This window comes from Nipponia nippon, unplaced genomic scaffold (assembly GCF_047370975.1).
Source record: "Nipponia nippon isolate SJK-2023a ecotype South Korea unplaced genomic scaffold, ASM4737097v1 scaffold_5, whole genome shotgun sequence".
In the NCBI taxonomy this organism is placed as follows: domain Eukaryota; kingdom Metazoa; phylum Chordata; class Aves; order Pelecaniformes; family Threskiornithidae; genus Nipponia; species Nipponia nippon.
In genome coordinates, this window is record NW_028262369.1 from 27,585,215 (window position 1) to 27,605,099 (window position 19,885).

At 41.6% G+C, this 19,885-nt stretch overlaps 1 protein-coding gene across 5 annotated transcripts in view; it reads left to right on the top strand.

Moving 5' to 3' along the window:
* The window catches only part of RAB3B (RAB3B, member RAS oncogene family), a 59,659-nt gene extending 40,177 nt beyond the window's left edge, over positions 1-19,482 (top strand). For 4 of the 5 annotated variants that reach the window (XM_087733465.1, XM_087733463.1, XM_087733464.1 and 1 more), the window contains 3 exons: positions 5,897-6,015; positions 14,173-14,297; positions 17,981-19,482. In XM_087733465.1, coding sequence (XP_087589591.1) covers positions 5,897-6,015; positions 14,173-14,297; positions 17,981-18,168 — 432 coding nt within the window. In that variant the 3' untranslated portion in view covers positions 18,169-19,482. The remainder of the gene's footprint in view (positions 1-5,896; positions 6,016-14,172; positions 14,298-17,980) is intronic. The other variant, XR_015699039.1, reaches the window with a different exon arrangement.
* The last annotated feature ends 403 nt before the right edge of the window (positions 19,483-19,885 follow it).

Sequence of the window (19,885 nt, forward strand, 5' to 3'; positions counted from 1 at the left end):
AGTATTGCTCAAATGAAACTGGCTCTCAAGGTATCTAAATGTGTCTGAGTAGGTTCCATTGACTCTTGGGCAATGGGGGCACTCAATAACAAGAGAGAAAAAAACATGCTTAATACGATCTGTTGAACCGGAGCATTTTAATCAGAGCTGAGCTCTGAAGGAACCAGGTGTTATTTTGCTCCTGGCAGCAATTGAAACTTCACAGGCTTTTCATGACATCACGTCTTTTCCATGTCTTAACCAGTGACTCATCTTGCTTGCCTGTTTGTTCCTATTTCTAGCTACCAGCAAGGACAGTAAGCTCAATGTTAGCATCCTCTTATTAATGGCACATACTAGTCTGCCCAAGGTCACTCTCTTCACTCACCCTTGTGGTTCTTGAGGTTGGGTTTTTTCCCCCTTTCTCTTTCTCGAAGTGACTTTTGTATAGCTGATTCTTGGTGGCTTTGACTCAAAAGTCTACTTTTGCAAAAGAAATGTATGTGTGTCTTAATGTAACATCCAGGAGCTCCGATCGCAGAGCAGAGCCCTTCTGCGCTAAGCACTGGGCAAAGCATGGCTAAGGAAGCCTTAGACCCAGAGAGCGTGCAGTCTGAAATGCATGTCTTGACATGAGAGTAGTGGGATGGGAACATACTGGCCACCTCGCAGCAGACATCAGTAATATTGACCAGAACAACTGGAATTGTCGGAGGTCATGAGAAATTTAACACTTCGCATTGCAACAATCTAGAAAGGTAAGGAAATGCTGCTTTGAGCAGGTAGCTACGTCCAGCGAGGAAGGCAGAACAGGGCAGCAGCAGAGAAGGCTGCATGAACAGTTTGAGAGATCTGCATGAAGGTGGGAGGAGAGCAGGGTGGGACGGAGGTTATGGATGGCAGAATGGCACTCTCACTAGTCACAACAGAGACACCAACATAGCTCCATGTGAGGGCGAATGTTTCCTCATCCATGCAGAAGGGACAGTAAACAGGTCTTGGATGTAAAGGGGTTGAGTATTACTGAGTCCCAGATTGGCCTGTAGCAGGACAAACAGCCCTCTGCCTTCACAATGTGCCTTTACTTCTTGCTTATTCAGGTTCTGTTGTATCGAGAACAGGAGCTGAGGTGGCCAGTCTTGCTGAGAACTGATCTGTGTTTGCAGGGAGTCAGATGTTTCCTGACGCTTCAATGTCTAACAGCTTGCTGCCCCTATAACCGCTGGGCCGTGAAGTTGATTATCCTGTCTCCAAGGCTGACCAAACTCCAAACGAGGTGCAAAAAGCTATAGCAGAGGTGTCATGATGTGACGCTGAACAGTAAGGGAAGAGAAGAGGTCTCTCCTTCACCACAGCTGATGAAGCCCCAAAATTGTGGTTGGTCCTGGTTATTGGGGTTGACATAGCCTCTGTTCTGATACTGAGCAGCCTAAGCAAGGATGATGCTAAGTACATGCATCTTGTAATTGTTGCAAACCAGCTGGACAACAGGTGACTCTTATTTTTACGTATGGTTCTTCTTTAAAAAAAAACAAAACAAAAACAACAACAACCAAAAAATCAAACCATAATCCTTTAAAAAAAATTGAAAGGTTTATTTCTTTAGAGGCTGTTTGTCACACACACTGTTAGAACAGTCATGGTGCTGAGGGGATTAAATCCTGTACAGATGAGAAGTTTCAGTGACATTTCATTTGGAACAAAGAACTCGTGGCTGGAAATCTTCACTAGAAGAACGATGGTTCAGAATCAGGGATTCTGATTTTTCAGACCTGCAGCAAAGAGTATCTGGCATGATTTAAAAACCTCAAATATGTTTCCTATGTAAGTACCTTGCTGTTTCTGCTGAGACAACTAAGTAAATTTAAGAAAAACTGGTTGTACTCCTATTGTGACTGTTTAGGTGATGGATCTTGTGAGTAGAGGGCATCTGCACATAATGCAAATGCATTTAGGTCTTTTTCTCCTGTGATAAACAATGAATTTTGATTGCTCATTAATGCGAAACCTTCAAATTTTTGTTTCAAGCTACCAACTAATGGTCTTGTGGGGGGGTTTAATTGTTTGTATCAAGGACAGATGCATATGTAAGCTACAAAAGAACAGAGTTGTTAGCACATTAGTGTAAATATACCTCACAGAGACCCTTCTGGCTTGGTTACAACCAAGCTTTCTGATACCTCATCAGGGACAGCCAAGCAGGCTTCTGGATGCTGAAGGCTCGGGCTATTCTTCCTAGGTATTTGCTAGACTGTTAATTAAAGCTACACCAGGTTTCTGCTGATCCCTGCCTGTGCCTCATCTACTTGTCTTCTAATGAGTTTGTGGTCTACCTGGAAATCTTGCAAACAACTTGGGGGGAGCAATCTGCATCAGTTATTTTCTCCTTCATTAGATAAACGTCTTGCATATAAAAAAATGAAATGCCTAATTACCTAAGGTTTGTGGTGTTTTTAACTGCTGTAAGGGCACCTACTGTAAATGCTGAAGAATCTGAGCTCAGATTTTGCAGTTTGTTTTATTTTATTTATGTTGAAGTATCTGGGGGGGTGGGGGTGCTCACTGAAGCTAGCATAAAACATGGTGTGAGTCAAGGAAATTAAGCCAGTTTATAGCTGTCTAAGAAGCTAACATAACCTGAGGAAAAAAATCACTTTGGGGTGATATTACAAAGATTCAAATGGATTTGGAAAAATGCAACTAAAAACCTTTAAGGAGAGATGACATGCCCTGTACCTGTACAGTAAAACAGAGCGAGGAATCCATCAGTGACTCACGCAGAGATGAATCACATCTCTGCATTGTACCACATGGCTACCAGGGCAAGGTTATGAATAAACCTTACATACCATGAAATGTAGGATACCTTTCCCCCCCACACACCCCCTCTGATAACCGAGAAGGCAGGCACCTAAGTATATACTAATGAATATGCAAATTACCTTCCTAATGAGGTAAGTGCATTGTCTACCAGAGAACCGGTTATGACTAAGCAAACGCATGTAGCCCTTTGGGGTTCTGTACCTCCTGCAGCCACGTCCCTGTCTCTCACTACGTATAAATTGGGGCCCACCTCCACACACAGGGGGTTTGCAGGCAGAATACTGAAATCAACAAACCAGAATGACTAAATTTCAGAGCTTTCAGGCAATACCACAGTTTGCCGTTAACACGGATGAACTCTGTGGGTTGAGTCCAATTCCTCATTCAGCCGAGGCACTGAGATGGTACCAGGGCAGGTTTTGGAAGCTACCCTCAGAGTCCCTTGGGCCTGCTTCCCAGGACAGCCTGGGTGTACATCCTCAGAGCTCACTGCTCCAACCTATTGTCAAATTTAATTTCTTTCCAAATTATTCTGCGTATAGCTAGACAATGTGTCTTGCTGTTGCTTACTGCCTGCTCACAGCCTCATGCCCTGAGCCAAAATGAGCGCTAGTTAAATACAGAGCAGAAAATAGAAGATGAGATTTGGGAGGTAGAAGAACCTGGGAATGCAGGTGGAAAACAACAACGCTGTGAGCATGAGAACTGAAGAAGTCCGACTTCCTATGGATTTGTTTCTTTTTGTTGCTTGCAGGATCTGAGAAGTTACTAATACTGATTTAGGTCTTTCTCCTAATGAGGCATGAAGAAAGCCTCTCCTCTGTGGATTCTTTGGTGTCGGAAAAAGATAAGCATTGCACTTAAGCTTTTTTCCCCAGCTAAGGTATGCTTAAGGTCTCTATTCTTCACCTCACCAACTATTTTCGTGATATTTGTAAGAATGTACCTTTGAGAGTGTTTCATCTCAGTCAAATTTGATCAAAAGTCAGTAGAGTTATAATGACCATATACATGTGCACGTGTGGAGACTGATGATTTAATAAGCCTCATGCCCTTAGGAAATCAGGCTAAAATAAAGCAACTATCATGCACTTGAATAAACGGGAAAATGCTATTGCTGCTGAGACATTTCCCACTTAAAGAATTACAGTCAGGATCTAGCTGGCACAGCTGGTTTAGCTGTTCAGCAGCTAAGCGAGGATGCGGAGTCAGTGAATACGAGAGTGCTCTGTGAGGATTTATCAATGGCAGGAGAAGAAGTGGTCACTTAGGCTGCGAGGTGTAGTTCACCTCATTCTGGTACTCCTTGTCAGGAGGGAACAGGAGGACTCTTTCTCAGTCAGTGTGCAGTGCCTCACCGTGATCAGCCAATGGACTACCCTGTCTTGAAATAAATGCACAAGTTTCAGGGAAAAATTCCTTCTTTTTCCAGAAGCGTGGTAGAGAAACAGCAAGATTCCTGCTGCATAATCCCTCCACTGGGAAATTTGCGGTGTGTTACAGCTGTGGATAGTCTCACGGTAGTGCAATAGGCAGAGCCTTTTAAGCAAGCTGCAGGGAGCTTATTTACAAGCACTTGCCTCCTACAGAGAGCCTCTGTGATATTCTGGTGCAGAACAACAGGTGATCATTGATGCTTTCCGCTTTCATCGACTGGCTAGCATGTGTTCTGGAAGGGCCAACACCATCTCTTTCATGCAGCAAAACCAAAGCTGCATGTATGGGAATGATGGGCAGGAGGATTTTAAAGCTGATTAGTTTCCCACCCACTGCATCTTGTGTGTTTTCTTGGGTTGCAGTGATGTGCTGTGTCTGATCAGAAACTGGCTCTATACTCCTGCAAGAGTGCTCTACATGGATTTATTTTACTCTTCCAACTACCTATATGATTGATAAGTCCTTTAGGGTCTTTTTCTCTAGAGAAGAGAAACTTTAATCACATTTTAAACCAGTGGCAGTAAATGCTTTCTTTAAGCATTAACTTAAGTTAATGGGTTAACTTAAGTTAAGTCATGGGTTTTGGAGGACTAAAGGCCCATTCATTTCAGAACTGCTAACCCGTAAGAGTAACTAGCAGTCAACACCTTATGCTGAACACGCTCTTTGAAGGTAAGACCTTTTGCCTCCCTGCAGCTGTTTCACGGAGTTGCCATTTGCCAAAAGATGGATGAAACGTGTCTGTTCAAATGATAGATATCTACTGAATGAGAGATACGTTAAGCACACGACTTCTCTCCTTGGTTCAGAAGGCAGGTCCAGAGGGAACAGATGGGCTGCAGGACTGCTGATCTGATGTAGTGATATTCCTCAGTTTAAGAGCAGGCACCCAAAATGTGAGGAATAAACGTTGCTGGCATCCAACAGATGGTAGCTGACATGTTTTCCAGCTGTCACAAGTCTTTCGAAATTCTTCTGTTGTATATGCCAGAGTTTCACCTTTGTGAAAAACATAGAAATGACAACTGCAGGTAGAGGTATTCTACAGCACTCTATAGGTAAAGAGAATTAAGCTGAACTGACAGAAGAGGATTAGTAAATCTCAAATTAGTATGTGCACCTCAGACATCGTGACTGGGATATTCCACATTAAATTCACTTTGCAGAATAATTTTCTTTGCATCAAGTCTTTAATTGTTGTCTCTAACCTCAGGTAAGAACCAAGTCACCTGCAGCATCTATCTTAAGGACATTTTCCTGACCGTGACACTAAATTGCAACACGTAAATGTCTTTTGCCTGGTACAGTCCTAGACTGTTTTTTATTGCCTCTGCTTTGAAGTGTCAGCTTTCAGTGAACTCTGCTAACATTTTATTATTGCATTGAGGCTGAGGCAGAGAAGAGCAATTAAAGGGTTGACATCTTTGGTATTTTTTTAATAGTACATGTGTCAAAATGCATTTAACAATTCATAGTTGATGCAAAAGCCCAATTAATGCTAAAATGTAAGTAGAGTTCATTTCAGTTGGGAACAAATGAGAATTTAAAAATGTATAATAACAAAAAGTCGTTGCCTTACTTTAGATCTAGGACCTAACTACAACTCCCGTTTCTGAGAATTGAAGTCTTAAAGCCCAAATATTCCTTTCTGTTCCAGGATACAGCTGGACAAGAAAGATACAGGACCATCACTACAGCCTACTACCGAGGAGCCATGGGCTTCATCCTCATGTATGATATCACCAGTGAAGACTCCTTCAATGCAGTACAGGACTGGTATGAAATATTGTTGTTGTTGTGTGTGTTTGGTTTTAGGCCAATTCTCTGCTCACAATTGTTTGTTGATAACATTAGACATCCCACCCTCCACAGTGCTTTGCATCACTGTATTCTTTCCTCTTCATCTAAACTCTGGGATAAATAATTTGTTTTTTAAACTCTCCTTAGAAAAAGTTCTACAGCTTCACTTTAATGAAAAAGTTATAATTCAAATATAGTAGCATACTATAGCAGTTGTTTTTAAAAGTTCTAATTTATTGTAAAGGAATTTAATCCTTTAATGCATTATTTGGGCTTATGAGGTCGCTGGCTATGCTGCTAAAACAACCCAGTTTAACAGTGGTTGTTTGAGTCAAATCTCATTTAAAATCTAATAAGGCTAAATCTTTCCAAACTGCCTTAAAAAGTGATTTTTTTTTTGTTTGTTTTTAACCTACAAGTGTAGACACCTTGCAGTATTCACCTTGCCTAACTTGAGATAATTAAAAATCTAACTTTACCCATTTAAAACTTGTGAAGTTTAAATTAGTTGTAGTTGTAATAAGAGAAGGAAGAGCAAGGTCTAGGACAGAAAGCAAGCATACCCCTTGGAAGGGGCCTGTCTGTTACCACTGACTACAGAAAGCACCTGAACAACTCTGTAAGGCACTGCTCAGTGTGGGATGGGAGAGGAGGAGTTATCTATTAAATGGGAAGGGTGGGGACTTAGCCCTAAAACTAAGTATGAAACGGATTCTCAGCTGTTATAAGCTTCTCTGGCTCCACTGAATTCAGTACAAATGCAGAAACACCAGAAAATGATTTCTGGAGTTTCTGATGACAAAAAGCCAGGAAATATTTTTGGCTCACAGTGAAAAAAGAAAGCACCAGGTCAGTCACTTTAAAAACCCCATGGCACTATAAAAGCTGCATTGGTACCCCCAGTGTGGTCTCCCCTACATTTTGGTGTGCACTTCCCCTTCACCACCTGGAGGCTCCCCTTGTAGCTCATACCACCTGTCTTCTTCCTCGGGAAGAAATGTCCCATCTCACCCCACACTGTGATCTGGTTTTGGAAGCAGAGCTGTGGCCCAGACCTTCTTCCTGCTCTCCTGCCTTCCAGACAAGTACATGTACAGAGCAGGAAGAGTAGGGGTCTTCCCAGAAGAGCCAGAGCACGTCATTTCTGTGGCCATGGGCAGTTCCTGCAGTCCCCTCAGTGGTATCTGATGGGAGGTGTTTTCTCAGCAGGGACCTAGCACAGTGCTTGGGATGAGAACATCTGAGCTGCTGCTGTGACGTAGCAGCCGCAGGCACGGCACAGGTAAGCAGAAGGCTGGACCCTGTTGCTGGAACATCATGCTCTGACATGGAATCCTCTCAAAGGGACACCAGACTTTGTGTAGGAAATACAAGGCATGGGGAGGCAGGAGAAAGGTATCCTCAGAAATAGTATCTCAGCGGCTCCCCTCAAATGTCTTGCAATCATTTCTGCGTGTTACCCTGTTGCTGTATACTGCAGATAGGTATCGTCAGTATGCAAAGAAAGGCAATGTAATGGTTAATGTAATCTCCCAAGTCTGACTGATAGATTGATTTGCAGTGATCTCAGTGACCTCCCAGGAGCATAAAACAGCAGCATGCAAGGTGACTTAAAAATTTTCTTACCTAACAGATCAGAAGAGCATCCTTCTCCTGGAACATATGCTGGCTATGGCACTGGCTCTTAGCATCCAGCTCAGTCTGGCTTTTTGTTGAACACTTATTCTATATCCCCTAATCTAGGTTGTAACTCAAAAGCCACAACAATGCTGTTTGTTGTTTCTAGTAATTTGGCCTTCCTCCATGGCTGCCCATTATTTGTTCTCGCTGTCCACTGTAGCAGTTGGTCATAATCATCACATCTAAAGATGTAGTCTCCACTTTCACCCCATCTGTAGTATCATGACACCATGCTGCAGAAGATGAACTGCAGCACCTTCCCTGAGCTGTCCTTCAGCAGCTAATGATGAAGGAATACATTTTTTCCTTGTGGGAAACACAAACCCAAAGGCTTTGCCAAAACCACGTTCCTCCACATGGCACACCCTCCACCAAACTCAGATGAAGCTGTTTCTCCAAGTGTCTGCACAGGGATTTTTTTTTTTTTTCCATGGGAGTGCAGGCACATGAGCTAGGGCAATATCTTTCACTAAACTATAAATATTTTTGGCTTGGTTCCCTGTTGAAACAAGGTATATATGACCAGTTCATCTGTTGGTTTCTCTCTAATATGTTTTACTTATTAGTCTTAACTTAGCCAAAAGATACCAAATCTCAATCTATGAGCTGCCACTACGAGATACTATTTTAAAGTTTGTACAGGTGAAGTTTAACCTGAAGCTTTGTACTGGCAATGGTCTCGCATCTGTTCCATCAAAGGCAATGGTGCAAGAGTGCAAGAATTAGGAAAGGTTGGCTTTGTGTATTTGATTTTGTCTCCCTGTGCCACAGGGGCTGCATAAATATCTTTGCTAAGAGCACCTTGTCAGCCAAAGGACAGAGGTAAACCATCACTGTTGGTTTTTACTCTGTATGTCAGGAATCTTTCCAACTGTCAGTTTTAAGATTCTGAGCCCAAATGATGTCATGGGGCAGATAAAATCGGCCTATGGTAGACCATTTCCATCCTTTCTGAAGCTTGTCCACAGGAGAGGAGATGAGGACTGTAGCAAAGCCAGCATCGCTGTGCCAGCAGAGTCCTCTAGTGGCAATGCAGCTAAGAGGTGTTTTTTTCCCAGTCTGCAAAATTGCTTTCTAACCTTCCAAAGGGGCAAGAAATGGAAACAAAAGCTTTTGTCTGGTGCTGGTGCTGCTATATCAGCCTCTGCCATTTGCTAGCATAGCAAGTACGTAGGATTTTTGGTTTTGTTTTTTTCCCACCATGCTGGTTATGCTTCAAAAAAACATTACACTGGATCTGGTCTTCAGTCAGGAACTGTAGTCTCCTTGGAAAATTAAAATGTCTACTACTTGAGCTCCTTTAGCTCAGAGCCTTTATCTCCATGAGCCTAGTCCCTTCTTCAGGTCAAATGCGAGACAGCAGCAGCATGCCTAATGATAAAAGCAGAGCCCTAGCAGTCCTGCAGTGCTTCCATTTGGTGCTGGTGAGAGGATGGAGTGGCAGCAATTGGGAAGCTGCATGGGCTGCAAAGTCAGTAGCATGCCCCTAATGCTCAGCCCTGCCTTGTCTCATCCATCACATGTGGATAGGACAGCCTTCCTGATGTGCCCAAGAAGGAGGACCTCTGTAAAAGTGAGAGGAGTGAACCCAGAATGTTTGGGATGTGAGAGAGTCTGATGGGAGGACAAGTACCTGAACCACCCCTTCTCCGCTAATGAAGCTGTTACCCTCCGTAGTGTTGCTCCTAGATTCCTACGAAATGGCAAAGTTGCAAGTTGCTTTTTACCTTGCAAGGAAGGCTGTGTGGCCCAATACGTGAGTTGCCTCTCTGCTTGCAGAGGTTTAGGTGAGGCTACAACAAACCACGCTAGTTCTAAGACCATACTTCAACTTTCATTGAAATTAAATGGGGCATCCACCTAGAATATATGCAAAAGCTAACAGCAAAGCTCATCCCAGGTCTTCTTACATTCTGCAAGTTTCCAGAAATTACAGCAATTAATCCTACACATCCTTTCTCTCTTTTAAGTGTCCTGCTATCCTAGCTGGCTAGTGATGCATTTTTCAGTGTCCAGCTATAGTAAATAAAGAATACTCTTAAGTTGAATATTTTGTCATAAATGCAGCATGATGCAGCAGATCGGCTGACCTTTTAGACATTGAGAATAAATCAGCAGTACTCAGTTAATGTGAATTAAATCCAGTAAGAAACCTGTTAACGTTCCCAGTTATTTCTAAAATAGCATGTGCGGATGGAATTTGAGTGTTTCTCTGGCATAAAAAGATGAGTAAGCCATCTGCCATGTGATCATGGGACTGGGTTCATAAAGCAAATACAATCAAGCTTAGGAGGATACCTCAAGAAAATCATCAGCAAACAAAATATGAAGTGATGCCCCTTCCACTAACTTTTGGCTGCTTTCCATCCCAGTCCATGCTCATTGGCTGGTAAGAATTTCCCACCTGAACTTAAATTCCTGGATCCTAAAATTGTACCCATTCACAGAACCTTGAAACGGGTCAAGTTGTGTACAGTAGTCATCTATGTGTTTTACAGTAGGACATTGTCCAGTCTAAAGCTTGTCCCTTCTTGCTGGCGCCCTGCCTATTGCTGTTTAGTGATGCAGGTTTTTTAAGATGCTGTGTAAGCAGGCTGTCAACATGAGTCTCAGCCCATCTCACTGCTTTCTCTTGTACCGTCTCTTCCTGCAGAGTTCTCTACAGAAAACAAGCCAAAAGCATGAACAAACAGCTGAACCAGAGACCTAGCACTCCAAGTAAGCTCTTGCCCATGACAAACTCTTAACTTCTGTTGAGCTCATAGGGGTGTGCATAGATCTGAAAATTCATCTTCATAATTACAATGAAATTATGGGAAGGTAGACTTGTGCAAAGTCAGCTCTCCATCAGAGAGAAGTCTTTCCCCTTCGAGACCTCTCCAGCATCTCAGAGCTTATATCCTCCCTCTAGCTGGAAAATTGCCATAGCAGGTTGTGCTCACTAGCCTTATTATTCTCCAAGCCTTTTCATGAAGCTTCAACATCCCCTCTAAAACTGCTTCTCCTGTACGTCTGGTGCAATTTACCTCTCATCTTTGGCACATTGGCATGTGACTGTTTTACCAGCCTCCTGACTGGGCCTCACCTGCCCACAAAGGAAACAAGAATATCTCTTCCAGTCTGCCACATGATTTCTTCTTTGGGTGATCTTTTTACCGCACCCTTCTTATGGGTGGACGTCCTAAACAGGATTCTGGTTTGCTTTGTGTCACTCCAGAAATACTTCTCCTAAACCAAGTAAAGGCACTCTTTCTCCTGAATGAGGAGGATCATGGCTTTATATCAGGTATTTAGACAAGCTCTCAAGGTAGTATATGAATGTGAGGTAGTCTTCCCTTCATTCACACGAATCACCCTAATTAATGATAATTATCTTAAAGCAGCTGAGAAAGAGCAAAATGCACAATTTAAATGCAGTTGGGAATATCTAGGACATGACCTGTTCTCTTATTCCTTCACTGGGAAAGGTACAGCAGATTGTATGAGAAGCCTTAAAAGTGTGGCAAGAGTACAGTCAGGTTATTTTAGAAGAAAAAGCATAAATGGGCAAAAGCAAAGACGGATTTTACCTAATATTTGAAAATAACTTATTATTTTGTTTGAATAATAAGACATCTGTCCTGTAGGGTGAGTGAAAGGGTTAAATGAGCTTTCATGGCTTTCAGCTCAGTTTCTAGATTTTTTTTTAGTAGGCTTCTTTGACAGTTATTATTTGACATTGGCTTGATAGTTTTGTGTGTAGATAAATCAGTGGTTTATACCTCATTTGAAACTGTACTGAAACTAGAATATACTCAGCATTTGACACTGTAAAATAAATAGAAAATATTATGGAAACTCTGCTTTGGACAATCTAGACCATTTCATAGAAGGGAAGAAAAAATTGGTTAAATGTAACTTCGATTTAAGTGACAGCTGGGTTCACAAATCATCAGTTTTATTTATCTTAAAGGCTGATCTACAAATTAGGCTGTTGATATATCCATGTAACTGTGAACCTGAGACTATTTTTCTCCTAAGCATGAAGCATAAAAACCATGCTTTATCGTTAATTTGAGGAATTCAGCACAAATAAGGCACAGCATTGTTACTGTCTCACAGAAATATATTTTTCCCAGTGTGTATATTGGACTGCCCTGATAGTTGTTGAAACATCTCAATTGCAGAAGCCTTTTCATTTATTTATTTATTTACCTTTCCAAAAGCTTCTGGAAATTTGCAGCCTTTCTTTTTTTTGTATGGGGAGCAGGGTTTCTTTTAGACATTCTTCTTCATAACTTTTGTTTGTTATTTGTTTGGTTTTATTCCTAATAAGTGTAAATGGTAGTGTTCTGCACGAGAGGATTTTCACTAACTTGTACAAAACAAGGAGAAGGATGAGTTTCTGCGGGAGATCCTTCATGCGTTTTTCTTCTTTTTCATATTCTAAGTAATTCTGTTAAAATAGCTAGGATTTGGCAGTTTGTCCCCATATGACCCCCCCAGGGGCTGAAATGAATCCAGAGAGAGGAATGGGAGTCAGAAGAGAAGCCTGGTTATAGGTGTTTTAAATTGAACCTGGACAGACTTTCTTTCTCTCTGTTGCTTATAGAGGGAGACTGGGGAGATTTCATCTTCCTTGGCTTTGGTTGATTTCTGAGGTCATCCCTGTCCATGATGAGCCTTGGGAAACCCCAGAATACCGCATAAACTCATCACAGACTCATACTAGCTCTCACAGGGCTTGTCTACATGGAGGCACTCAGAAGGGTGAAAGTGGAAGAGCCAAAATTGGGATTGGAGTGAGTGCCTTTCCAGGAGGACACTAAGAAGAGTAAGAAGTTTCACTGCACAAAGTCCTTGATTATTTTTGCGTGTTGCAGTATGGGTCTGGGCTTGTGCAGTGGGCTTCGTTTAGGTTTGTGTTTTCCAGTGCAATCCAAACAGGCGGCTGCTTAAAGGCAAGTTGCACAGTGAAATGATCCCCTTTTTCATAGAGATCTGTGGAGTAACGTGACTGTCTGTTTTCCATGGAAAAGGCAAGTAAGCAACTCAAACTAATTAAAAATTATCATTAGTAGATCAGAGCTGGAGGCTGCTGGTAATTCAAAAGAGAAGGAATCAAGTGCTTTATTGTTAAGGGACTTCAAGCAAACTAAACAGAAATAAAATGTGCGGGGACTCCTGGGTCTCCTGGGAAATGGCAGGTTTGCCGGAAACTGCAGTGTCCTGTATGGAGGGGTGCCGAGTAGGGACAAAGAGTGAGTTAGGGACTGGAGGAGGGAAGGAGTGTATCACTTCTGGCAGAGCAGCCTAATTACCTTTGGGAAGGAGGGAGTCTTAAAAGATAGAGCTGACTTGGTGAAGATAAAATAGGTTGGGCCAGTCTGAAAAAATGGATGAAAATGAATGCTACCAAGCTAATACTGTTCTGCTGCTGGCTCTGTGACACCTCACTGGGGATGGTGGGAAAGGACTGGCCCCTCAGGATAAATAGAAAAAAAAAAATCTTCTGTTTTGTCATAGAAAAGCTACAAAGAGGCCAAATATAAGGTCATACCGCTGGGATCCACAGCTAGCTCCACTCCAGTTTCAGCACATGAGCCACAGAGAGCTTTAGAGGCTTTAAGTTCATCCCAGTGCTCCTGCTTAAACTCCCATGCACATGATCCCTCTGTCATGGAAGCTGGCGTTTGTCTGATACTTGCTGTCTGTCATTGCATCTGCTGTTCCCTGCCTTAGGTGTCACTTAATCCTGCTGGGTTCAAATATTAGCTCACAGAGCCTTACCTTGATTCCCGTATCTTCCCAATTTGGTAAATCTCTGTTTCTCTTTAGCAATAGTTTCCATGTTTCTATGCAATTTTCAGTCTCCATGAACCAGTTTTCCTGTTCGAGCAAAGATGACTTGATGCTTCCGTCTGTTTAACTCTCAAAACACAATTTCTTATGTTGTTACTAAAACTCTGCAGCAAATGAACATCTTTTTTGTCTGCTCTGAATTATTGTTATGTGTTTTACAAGAAGTTGTGAATCTAGCTTGAAGTGTGTATCTGTTGTATGGCTTTCTCGATAGGGACAATATCCTTAAGAGGTGTAATTGATTGTTGTTCCTCTCACACATTACAGGTGAAGGAGAATGAGCTTTAGAAGAATGTTTTTTTTCCCCTAGACTTCAAAAATCATTCAATTCAGCTTTTTGTCTGGATCTCGTGATCTTTAAAACACTTGCAAAGTTTTAGCAAGTAACTTAATTGTCACACAAAGTTAAGGGGTAGTAAAATAGAACAGTGCTGTAAATTACGTAGTCTGCATTCTTGCTTTATGTGTAAGCTTGGTCATTTGTCTTTTAACCAACATAACAGTCTTGAGATGTTGATGTTGTCTATAATGGTACTTGTTTTCATACTTAATAGACGATTGTATTTTGGCATGGCCGATGGAAGGTAACAAGCTTTTTTGACCTGCTTGTAGGGCCACGCAAATCAAGACTTACTCCTGGGACAATGCACAAGTGATCCTGGTCGGAAACAAATGTGACATGGAGGATGAAAGAATTGTTCCTGTGGAGAAGGGGAAACATCTGGCGGATCAGCTAGGTGCATGTCAAAGCTTTTCTTTCTACTCTTTTTCCTCTGCTTCTTTACACTGCATTCCTTTTAATTTGTATGATAAGAAGTCCCTCCAGCAGTAATACTTTAGTAATGGTATCACAATTAAAAAGTGTAATATATTCTTAGTCCATATTTTACTTGCTTAGTGCCGAATACTGCCTTCTTGTAGTGTTGCTGTATCTGTAAAGCTAATATCTAAGCATGTAAGGAAGATAAAGTTTGTCTGGAGAGAACAGCTTTTATTAGCTCAGCAGAATGAAAAGAGAAAAAGTTTTCATAAACACAATTCTCTCTCCAGGTCTCTAAGTACCATATAGTCATTTTCAGAATGCAAACATTGATTTTTGTAGAAAGAATTTTTTTTTCCAACTAAACAATGAAAAAAGAAGTTTATAATTCAGAACTGTAGACTTGAGTAAAATATACTTTTAAAATGTACCAGGCTTCTTTATCCAGGCAGGGAAATTACATCATGTTATTGATGTGGGATAGAAAAAGCAAAACAGTTCCAATTGAGAGGAAGCTGGGATTGCAGTGAAAATTTTAGAATGAACGGCAAAATAAACTCATCCTAATTTCTCATTTATTTATAATTTTTCATCATATATTATAGCATATGTGATCTTTTTACTATGGAATCAGGGCTTCTGTGTTAAGATTTAACTATACTGTCATCTTCTCTTAAGGAATTCATCGTGGCAAGTAAATCCTGTTAACGCTGAACTCAGTTAACAGTGGAGACCCTTACAGTAGGCATACTGTAAATATTTGTTTACCTTGTAAGAGTAGAGATTATTACCAGACCCAAAGGAATCGCCATCATCCCCAATTTATAAAATCCCATGTTGTCTTCAATTCTTCAGCAGTAATTTGAGGGTGCATTGTTAAACTGGGGGTACTGGACTTCCAGTATACACGGTGTACATTGTTGTAGTTTAAACTGTGACCTTGATCAAATTGCCAATTATGGTTAAATCTTAGATGATGAGTATTTATTAGTTGGGGGTTTTGTTAGTATTGTTTTGGTTTTTTTCAATGAAGGGAAGGTATAGAAACCCTGCTCATGAGTGTATATATATGAGCATAAAGTACGGCTTTGTGATAGGGACCTGGGTGATATAAACAAAAAGATGGTCACTGTTCCAAAGAGCTAAGAGCAATCAGATTATTTTTTCATGTTTCACTTGCAAAAAAAAAAAAAAAAGCATGTCTGCAGAGGCCTGCAGGTTTACAGCCTTCAAGTGTAAATTCTACATGTGCTAAGCACAAAGGGGTCCCATCCATGACTGGAGCCTCAAGGCACTGCCATCATAAACAAATAATCAGCAAATACCAATCTAAACCCTCTAATTTCCCATCATTATTATTATTGTAATAATAATTCTTTACATGTAGGACTAGCAAAGCAAACAAAGACATGGTTAGTTTGCAAAATCAGTTATGGGCTGTTTTTTATACATCAGAACCTAATTTGCTTTTGAAAATATGAATGTGAATGAAGTCGGTTCCTGGCTTGCAGACTCTCAAAAACGTTGTGAGCCCACATATTTTGTGGGCAAGTGAGCCCACGTATTTTGCAAGAGTAATTACACTGTTAGTAGCTGAAAATTTGTCCACATCAATGTAACAGCAAATAGAGAGTTTTACTGGAACTCCCACTCCTATTTGGACTTCTAATGTTTTTTCTCCCCCCAACATTCATCTGTTTCTTTAAATACAAACCTGGCATCTAAATCTGAATCCTTTACATATGGGACACTTCAAAACACACACGTGCACAGAGTTACCATAGCAACTGACTCCATCAGTAGGAAGCTGTTCTGCTGAAGAATCCCCAGTTCTGCCCCTGACCTGTCCTTGCGCTCGTCCAGCTCACCCTGGGGAACCATACCCCAGTGCAGAGCAAAACAAAAGCTAACCATGCCTTTGGAAAGTGCTGTCCCAGGCCTCTTCTTCTGTAGCCTCCCAACATACTAATGCTCTTTTTAAAAGGGTTAAATATATATATATATGGTTTTATCGGTCAGATTTTTCTTATATTAACTGTGCTAATGTGTACAGCATCATCTGAAATGACTTTGTGTGTTAGGCGGGAGGAATCTCTTTAATTGACTATCGACTCCTTGAACTGCTAGCTTTCATCATAATGACTCACATAAAGGTTATCCTTCAGCGTGTTTATCTAAGTTTGTATAGTGACATTAACATCATTGAAATAATTTCCTAATCAGATTAAGAAGCTGTTATTGGCCTGGACGTGAACTAAACCAAAACTTGAGATTCAGCCACAGCAGAAGCTAAACCAATGTTGGACTGACAGATATCCAAGTTCAGTTCTCTGCTTTCTTGTGCCTCTCACGAACATTTGTTCATCAAAGACAGCAAGTGGGGCAGACAGAACCCTCGCCTGACGCAGGACAGCTGTCCTTATTTAGTAACGAGGCAAACACCTCCACCATCACTTCACCCGTTGTCCCATGATTTCTAAAAGTGTTAGAATGGGGCAGATACCTACTTGTTATCTCACACATCAAGGTAACTCAGTCTACCAGCAGTGGCGGACTAATTGGTTAAGACGACTTATCTTTCCCTTTGTTTGTGGCAGATTCAAAGAAAACTGATGCAATGCAGAATATCCCCAAAATGAAGCACAACAGAATGTAGCTTATTGCAAAATGAACTCTCTGTGGTGCCTGGGCTCTCGCTGTTGGCAATATAATAACCTGGTAGAACAGAAGCAACAGCCGTTGTAAGTGATGGTTGGCCTTTGAGGCCCCTGGGGTTAGAAAGATAAAGAAATGCTTCACAGTTCAGCACATTTCTGCTGGCTGAGGCAGGGTTCAGGCTCGTCTGTGGGAAGGCTGGATCTTGTGTAGTGCGAGGTGTCAGCGGGAGGCAGCAGGAATCCTGTCTGTGTGCCCTCCCCACCTTGACATAATTCCAGCCTTCCTGTTTTGTTTTTTTTTTTTATGAGAAAGGGTCAGTATTTGAGAATCCATACTCATCATTGCAGCTAGGAGCTGGTGACTGGACACTGAAATGCCTCTGTAGGAGGTACTCAGCATTATTTGTAATTGAGCAGTGCTGAACGGCCCTTGTCAGGATGGGTGCTCTGTCGTGACATGTGCTGTACAAGTATTAATCACCCTGAAGAGCTTTCCATCTAATCAAAGAACGGGAAAAATAGGACCAAAATCGTGGAGCGTTTTGCTCACAAGTGCAGAAGTTGGTCAGCAGAAGGAATATAACTATGATCTTGCTTCTCTTTCTAGTCTCTGCTCTTGCTGGGCTGCAGTGGTGGTTCATAGAGTGCCTGTGGCGCAGGGGTGCGTGGAGCCCGGGAAGGCCCCTCCGTACGTGACCAGTTAAGGGCAGTGGGAGAATTCAACTCCCTTGTCCTGAGTTTATTCAGATCTGTATCATCTGCAGATGTGTTTACCAGGGCTACGGTCGGGATCCATTTATACCTTTGACTCTTATTGATGCTTGATAAATTTTGGAAGTATTTCTGCTCAGTATTCTGAGATTGTGGGAATCAGCTGAGCTGAAGAATTGTCTAATGTCTTGTTTTCTTAAGGTGAATTCTGAAAAAATTGGTTAGTATTTTAAAAGCCATCTCCGTTATCATCAGTCTCTATTGATATTTTTTTTTTCACTTTTTCTCACAGGTTTTGACTATTTTGAAGCTAGTGCCAAAGAAAACATCAACGTAAGGCAGGTGTTTGAGCGCCTGGTGGATATAATCTGTGAAAAGATGTCAGAGAGTATAGAATCAGACCCTTCCAGAGGCACTTCTGGAAGGGGCATGCGACTCACGGACAACCCACCCCCTTCGCAGCAGAACTGCTCGTGCTAGTGACCTTTCTCGCTGAGAAATGTCCTCCTCCTTTCCTGACTAAATTTTATCTTTTCATTTGTGGTGGTGCATTATCACGTAGTCCAAAGGCAGAAGTCTCTGTTGTAGGAAATTGATATGTTTGTTTGATGTGCCGAAGTGTTAATATTATATATTTCCTCATCCAATAATTAAAAAAAATCTGACTAAATATTGTAAGTGCACCTAGTGTTAATGTGAGTTACACTGAAGAAAAAGAATTGTATAGTGTTGCAAATGTTATTTCCATGGACAATGCTGCATTTTTAATTATAAATTCATCTACTGCAGAAAGAGTTTTTTTGTCAAAAACAGCAGGAAAGAAAAACCCATCAGAAGGGACCAGGTCTAAAAAAAAACAGGGACAAAAACCTCTTATAAAGCAAGAATACGCCTTTTTTTTTTTTTTTTTCATTTAAAAAAATGTTAAAAAAATTAAAAAATCTGTCCCCAGGTATTTTGAGTCATTGTGGCTGTCCTCTAGACATGGACCTCAGTTTTTCTGTACGATGAAGCAGAAAGCAGTTTATTTCTGTCTGACAGTTTGAGGTCCTCTAGAGAGCCAAGAGCATGGGGGGCAGATTTTGTGTCAAGCTTCTAAGTGGAGGAAGAGCACCAGGAGGAATCAAAGCTGCCGGGCAGGGGAGGAGGAGGAGGAGAAGGCCTTGCAGCCGTGCCCGGTCTTTGCCGGTGCAGCCTTCTCCACAGTCACCAGTAAAGGCTTGCGGAGCGCTGGGGGTGTTGCTGCACTCGGCACCTTGCTATGCCGGATCGCTTGTTTCTAGAAGCACAAGAGCTGACTGTCCTGCGGCTTGTCCCCGTACCCTGTAGTTGTACCTCTCCAGGTTTGGATCTGCTCTGATCAACTGCTCGATGGTGGATTTGGTGTGGGACGAAGGGAAGGAGGAATTGGCGGCCGCGTGCTTAGTTGGAGGCAAAATCTGACATGTAAGGCTTGGAACGGCACTGTCTCAGAAAGATAAAAATATCGGGGGCCCAAACGTGAGTGTTGGCAAACATTAGTGCCAATATTATTAGCTTTTCTTTCTGCATTTTGTTGTCGATTTATTTTTTAATTTTGTGCTAGATGGGTGTGTGTGTGGGGATAGTTTTTCTTGTTTCAGATTCAACCACAAAGTATAATTTATAAAAAGGAAGATTGATTAATAAAACATAACTGCAAATGAAAAATGGCAAAGACGTCCTGTTAGAGTTATTCTGTGGACGTTTTGTTGCATCCTTCTTTGAAGGAAGGAACAATTTTTAATACTTAACATCTAAAATATTCTTATATTTCCAACATCTCTAAAATTACAAAACTTCTACATCTGTGTGTAGAACTCTGTGCATTAGCAGAGCTTGTATTTCTCTGAAATACGTGGAGGAACTGCTTTTGCAGATCTGTGAAGTGACATATGCTGTATGCCTTTATGAGCACACACTTGTTTGCGCATCCCCGCTCCAAACAGTGATTGCAAGTTGTGCCTGTAAATGTCAATGAGGTGGATACGGAGAGTTTGCTGTCTGAAGGTGAAAATTCGGTGAAGTTTTACGGCTTTACCTTAGGCCTCTGAACTCCTCTGACCGAGGAGGCTTTCTGATGTCAGAAACTGGAGTCCGGTATCCGCCCACTGCGCTGTAATTTGCTGGATCATGACACTAGCGAATGCTTTTGTAATTTCGTTCTGTTGTGTCTCAA